The 6,572-nt window shown below is 38.1% G+C and overlaps 1 protein-coding gene across 1 annotated transcript; it reads right to left on the reverse strand.

Moving 5' to 3' along the window:
* Nucleotides 1-3,079: 3,079 nt before the first annotated feature.
* On the reverse strand, nt 3,080-4,336 carry TIFA (TRAF interacting protein with forkhead associated domain). The gene has a single exon (XM_026076735.1). The coding sequence runs from the start codon at nt 4,317-4,319 to the stop codon at nt 3,756-3,758; it is 564 nt and encodes a 187-aa protein (XP_025932520.1). The 5' UTR covers nt 4,320-4,336; the 3' UTR covers nt 3,080-3,755.
* Between the last annotated feature and the right edge of the window lie 2,236 nt (nt 4,337-6,572).

Genomic DNA, 6,572 nt, shown 5'->3' on the forward strand with positions numbered 1-6,572 from the left:
AACTGTTAGAGGTATTCATCAGGTGTGTGTGTCCCTTCCAGTATTTTCTTGACTGACATCTGTTATAGAACTGGTGACTACAATTTCTCAATTGTGGTGATTTTTTTATATTTGTTTACAGAAAATTAGAGCATTCTTAAGGCTTTGGGAGGAATCATAATAAAGTAAGCCTTTTTATTATTTTTCTGTGATCATCAGTGCTGTGAGAGACTGTGCTGGTTTTTTGAGCGTAGCTCAAGGCACCTGTGTGAATAGGCTAAATCAAGCAAGAAAAGTATAACCTTTATGGTTACTTTTTTTTTTTTTTTTAAGCATGAGTGTCTCTTCATCTTTTGCAGTTATGTAAGTATTAGACTTAAGGCTGTTTTCAGTGATGATACAAATTCAGAATAACTCTGGTGAGGGCACCTTAAGACATATGCAAGAGGACCTTAAAGCCAACTGTTTAAGTTTTCACAATTTCCATTAAATGCCTAGTCCAAAACCTTTGAAATCTGTGGGAATGTTTCCAGTGAGCTTTTAGTCAGGCTCAGAGGGCTTTCAGCAGTGGCAAAGCGAGGAAGGCAGTGTAGCTTATCATGAGACAACCAAGCTATAGGAAGGTAAAAGTGCTACAAAATTGGTATATGAGTAGTGCATCTGATGCTGTCCTTTAGTTAGATGATCCCTGACTTCCAGAACAGAGCAAGTACTCACAATTTTAAAAGCTGCAAACAGACAGTTTTAAGGAACCCTTAAGAGCCGTTCAGCTTTGTCCCATGTGTCAAAATGACTCCTGGATGAACTGCCTCAAAATTTCAACACCATCAGTGCCAGCTTCTCATTTATCTAGAATTTTATGCAGTGCAACTTTCTCCAGGCATGTATCTCAACCTGTGCGTGGCTGGCTGCGCGCTCATGGCCATCAGCTGCTCTCAGTGAAATAGTAGCCAAATGAGGACACAGCATGGGGACAAAGATGGCTGTAAGCTGATGGTTACACATCTGTGTAATGTTGTGCCCTCACCTGCACTTGTAATGTATTTATTGCTTGCATTTTTGCATGCAAAAGTAACTGGACTTTTTTCTTACGCTGCACTATTTCTTAACGTATTGTCATGCTCTTCAGTGATTTCTTCAGCCAGGACATCTTCCAGAAAATGAGCTTCAACATGAAATACTTTTTCAAGTCACTTGATACTGATACTGTTTTCCTCTTTGAGTCAAACTAATACACCTGCTGTTTGAATCAACATAGTGATAGGATTCTCCTAGGAGAGGAATCATTTTTTGTATGTATTTTACAGTTGGTTCTTACCCAGCTAAATATAGTTTTGGAAATGATTAGGGTTTGGAAAGCATTGGGTTGGGTTTTTTTGTTGCTGTTTTTTTTTTTATTCCCAAGATGAATATTTTCTCCAGGTTCCTGGAGATGTGTCTATTCAACATTCCACCCCAGTTCTATGGATGTCCAGAGTCCCTCTAGTCAGCGTGAATGCAGAATGTACAACGAGATGCAGCACTGTGAACTCTGCAGAACAGACAGAAGATTTTCTCAGGTGAGTAGGTACTGTGTGTAGACACTTCTGCTTACATAATGCACTTGAAAACTTGAGACTGATGTTGTCATTTTTTCTGCAGATAATAGCACAGAATATGGAAGCAATTAATATGACTACTGGCATAGATTAATGTCCTATGTGACAGGGCCGGTGAATAGAAATTGCATAATACTACTACTGCTTAGTGGTAGTTTTAGCAATCTGTTTTTGAAATCCAAAGCAGTACAAAACAAGAACTTGCATGTCATTGCTAATAACTTAAGAGCACTAATAGGAACAGCGCCATTTATTGGGTATGCAAAACAAACACTCCCTCCTCTCTCAGACACTATGCATTTTATGAGAGGTTGATTGCAGATAGAAGCCTATATATGTACGAGCTTGTGTGAGATTGTGCTTTCATCTTGCTTTCTTTTTCTAGACAGCTTGTATTTGCAGTTACTTGCATCTCTGTCTAATTAAAGAGCAGGAAGACTCAGGTCAAAAGCATTTAAAAGCCAAGCAGCCAACAACTACTGAAAATCTGCAACCCAAAGCACACATAACTGGTGACATGGCAATTCTTGCTAAGGTTTGTTAAGCTAAGCTGAGGGGTTGGGTGTGTGGTAGAGGTGGTGCTGAGATCACAAATGAATTGAATTGCACATTTAAGATGAAGACTATAAAAGCTAAGTAAGCAACATCAGTATCAGAGGCTGGCTCAAAGAGTAGAAAATATGGGAAACAAGGCATTTTTGGCAAGGGTGAGACCAACAGACTAATGAAATCCTCCATAAGCCTATGTCTGGGTCTCATTGTCCTCTCCAGTGACCTGCTCTCTCTTGTAGTTGTTTGCCTTAATCTCAGGTTATGCTGTGTAATTCTCCCTTCAGTTTACTTCTGGCTTTCTTGTACTCGTAACGATTATTGTTGAAATGCATTCCTAATGTTTAGGAGGATAAAAGGAATAGTCTAGGGCACCTAAAATGTAAACCCTATCCCAGGATTCCCCTGACAGGTAGGTTTTGGATCATTAGAGATACGTGGTTGAGGTAAACTTTTGTCACCTCTTCAGTGCTGTACAATTGTGTACATGGAAGTAGTTAGTGTACAGGGCAGGAGAGTGATCTACTGCATGTTTAGGATAATTAAGTTATTGAGCAGATATAATGCTTGATGATAACATGGGTAACTCTTATGTATGTTCTTATTCTTTCCTATGTGTCTTTGAAACAACCTAAAATAACTTGACAAAATGGAGGGAAGCGCCAATGAAATGTTAAGCCCTTAACAAAGACATACTTAACTGAAACAATTTTTGAGTAGTGCTGGGTATTTAACCAAAAATGTTAACTGAAAACAAAATCGTAAGCGAGGTGGGGAAGAAGACTTGCTGAAAATGTTTCAGTCAGCTCTTATCTTGGAGCAGTGTCACTTTCAGAAAGCCCAGAATATTGCCAGTAAAAATTTCTTATCTGAATTGTCCTAGGAGTTATTTTGCTCACATAAGTGCTTTCAGATTATATTTGTAGAGGAAGACAAATCCTTACTGAGTAACCAAATGCTTTTACTACAAAGTTCAGCTGGATATTCACATAACATGATCACTGACATTGTATATGGTTATTTACATTAACAAGAAAAGCAGTTAAAGTGCAAAAATATTTATTTTTTAATCCATTGTAAAAATAGAAGAAAAATTTCTGCAAAGTTAATAAAAATGATAAGTAAAAAGGATGATGCTGACAAAGTGTCTCTAAGCTGTAAAACCTGGGAAATTATGATCTAGACTTGAAAATACTGATCAGAACTTAATGTCAAAAACATAGCACAAAATATAACAAATGCAACAAGAGACTACATCCCTACTCAGCTACCCAGTGTTGGGGCTAGAACACTGTTCTGCATGCTCTGTATGAGCACTGTTGAATATACTTTTGGAGCATGTGGCCCTGGTTCTAGAATTGAATCTGTTTCTGGGGACTTTAGTGGCCGTATAAACTGGGGTCTCCCCCATGTTGATGTGACAAACAGTGGTGATCAGACAGCACACATGCCCAAGAAAGGACAGGGGCAGGAGCCTGTTTCTGTTGAAGCAACTAAGTTCCTGTGCACCCATCCTGAAAACAAAGGCTAAGAGGACTGATGTAACAGCAATAAGGACTACATGATTTCAAATCCTGAAGTCATGCAAGTTTCAAATGTTCAAAATCTGATCCAGCCTCGTTTTCCTGCCTAGTATGACTCATTTTCATCAATCTCTGTTGGGCTTTTGTCTTGGGAAAGAAACAAAGAAGGGAAAATGCCACTCTCAGGTACGGGTTGCAGTGATGGCAGGCATCTTTCTTGTAAGAGTGGCATTTGAGCCAAGTGTAAGTGAGTCTCAAAATAATCCATAGACTCTCCTTCTTGCATTTCTGTTAAGATCTGGTAGTCCCCAAAACAAATGATGCACTTCCATGGCAGGTCAATTTTGTTTAAGTAACCCAGTTCAGTGTGGTCCACAGTCAGCTTTGTTTTCTTGCTCATGTTCTTTATCTCAAAACAAAATTCTGAGTTGTTAAGTTTTCTGTAAAACTGCAAAGAAAACTGAATCCGAGAAACACGAGAGTCCATTAAGTTATAACGGCAGATGTTAGAATCGCGGCCGAACATAGCCATTTCACCTGCCCTGACCTGTTCTCGCTTATGGAAATTCAGGCAACGAAACATCATCTTGTCTTCTTGGCAAGGATGGTAAAAAGTCATGTGGAGACATGTTACTGTTTCTTCAGTTTCAGCTTCTTCACAAGAGGTCATGATGAAAATGAGTCCTCAGAACTATAAGAAAGAAGTAAAATCAGAGCATGGAATCAATGTAGTACCAAAAAAAAAAAAAGGTACTACTTCAGACTGGCATTAAAGTACTTTATATGCTATTGTTTAGTGCCTGTGTATTTATGAAGAAATGACAGCAAACAATGAAACTACTGGAACAAAGACATGGAAGTAGAACATACCCTGTCCATGACTATCATCATTTCCCATCACTTTGCCAAAGACTCCACAGTGGTGACAACTGCTAAATGACAGATCGCTCTGTGCTGAACTCTTGCCAGCTATATAAAGTGAGGTTGATAGCCATCTCATATCTACTGCGATCATTAGGTAGCACTTGAGAACTCTGAAAAAATACATGACTGTAAATTGCCACCAACTAGTTCTTCATAAGGATCTCACATGTAGATTTATCTTTGGAAGAAATATGTCACTTAGAGGGAATGAAATACAGTAAGACTTGTTCTATGGACCTATAATAGAGCATTAAGTAGCAGTATTTATGATGGTGTGCACACTGTTTTACAGTGTATTCCTTTGACTAGAAGATATCAGACAAGTACCTTCTACAAGTGCAGTCTGACTGTAGGCAGTAATATTTCAAAATTGTAAAAAGCAACATGTTGTATCTTTAGTCACATTTTACCTCTTGTATAATACAAAATACAATGTTTAGAATGACTGATGTGACAGTGTGTAAAATGAACTCAAAAGTTGGAATTTCAGAGGGACCTAAAACAGGAATTGTCACCAATTCTAGTTACTTCACTTTTGGCTCACTGCCTATCTGAAAATCCCCGTCCCAGCAATCTAGTGGAGAAGTGCCATAGAACTAACAAATAAGTTTTGTTGTTGTTTTTTTTTTTAAAAGCTTCTCAAATGCAGCATGGAGGTACTTGCTTATGAACTAAATCCTTTTCCAAAGTCTGAGTTACTGCACTGCATCCCAATAAAATATATGAGATACATTAGAAAACATTGCAGTCTGGTGCTCTATACATGAATGCCAAATATTTAAAAGGGGTAGTTCCTGGACTGAAACTTAGTCTAAAAAAAGAAAAGACCAGGTAATTATAGTAGGAACCCAAGAATGAGTTGTCAGTTACTCACCAGAGAAACATCTTATTAAACTGCATTATTAACAAGTAGCCATTTAAATGGAGTCATATAGGGCAGACGTTAGCAATGTTTTTCCTTTTAGATCTCAGTGAGTTCCCAACATGTCACACTGATTCTGAACTTTCTCACCAGCTCTGTTCAGTGAATCATTATGAGAAGCAATTTACAATTCAATTTGTTCTGTTTTATGGCTAGGTGAATCATCACTGCTTGCTTTTTGTAAGCTGTAGACACAGTGAATGGTGTATCAGTGCAGCTCTGTCTAGGTGAAACCTAGAATTCTCTTCCTTCTAGACTTGTAACACAATAACAGCAACATTTCTGACACAAGTTTGGCTAAAGTTTAGTTTACTTTCTTAAGTAGCCTACAATAGGGCTTCTACGAAGCTTAGATGATTAGAGAAACATCAAATTTCAGGTAGATCTCCCTTTAAACCAAATCAGAAAATATCATTATGCTTTTGACAAAAGTATGAACAGACACCCTGCTGGCAGGTTATTAAGGAATAACCATCATCTACAAGACAAGCTGCAGTGGCACAAGTCTTCGTTACTCATTCTACTAGTATTCCTCGACTTCAATTAGTTGGAAGCACCTTTGTAAGCTAGAGATTGACCCTTTAGCCTGACCCTTTCTGTGTTTAGTTCCCCACTTTCCTGTTTTGCTCCAGCGATAGGAAGTGAGATGTGTTATATGAGGTCAACTTTGTTCAAAGGGGAAAACCAACTCATTTCACTTAGTTCACAAAACAGTCTGCAGAGTTTTCAGTCTCAAGACTTGGGCTGAATTTGATACAGATTTAAAAACATGTTCTATTCCCATTAGTTCCTTTATCTATTTCTAAAGCGCATCATGGCTGGGCAAAAAACAGACAGGAATATAAAGAAATATATTCTGAGGAATTTGTAGAGTACATAACTGTATATAACATCAATGCAAAATACTGTCTTCCTTCAGTTTTTTCTAAATTTTACAAATGGTGATGTGTATTAATTAGAGAAGGGGTAGGAACATTTCCAAAAGTGGTACGTCAGGATATGTTCAGTGGCAAATGCTGCCTTTGAGAGGCAAAGTGTCACAGATTGCTTCAGAAATACAGCAGCCCTCATTGAACT

This window comes from Apteryx rowi, unplaced genomic scaffold (genome assembly GCF_003343035.1).
Source record: "Apteryx rowi isolate R43461 unplaced genomic scaffold, aptRow1 scaffold_438, whole genome shotgun sequence".
Lineage (NCBI taxonomy): Eukaryota > Metazoa > Chordata > Aves > Apterygiformes > Apterygidae > Apteryx > Apteryx rowi.

Coding starts and splice junctions, on each gene's coding strand:
- TIFA (XM_026076735.1), bottom strand. CDS start 4,319: ATGACCTCTTGTGAAGAAGCTGAAACTGAAGAAACAGTAACATGTCTC.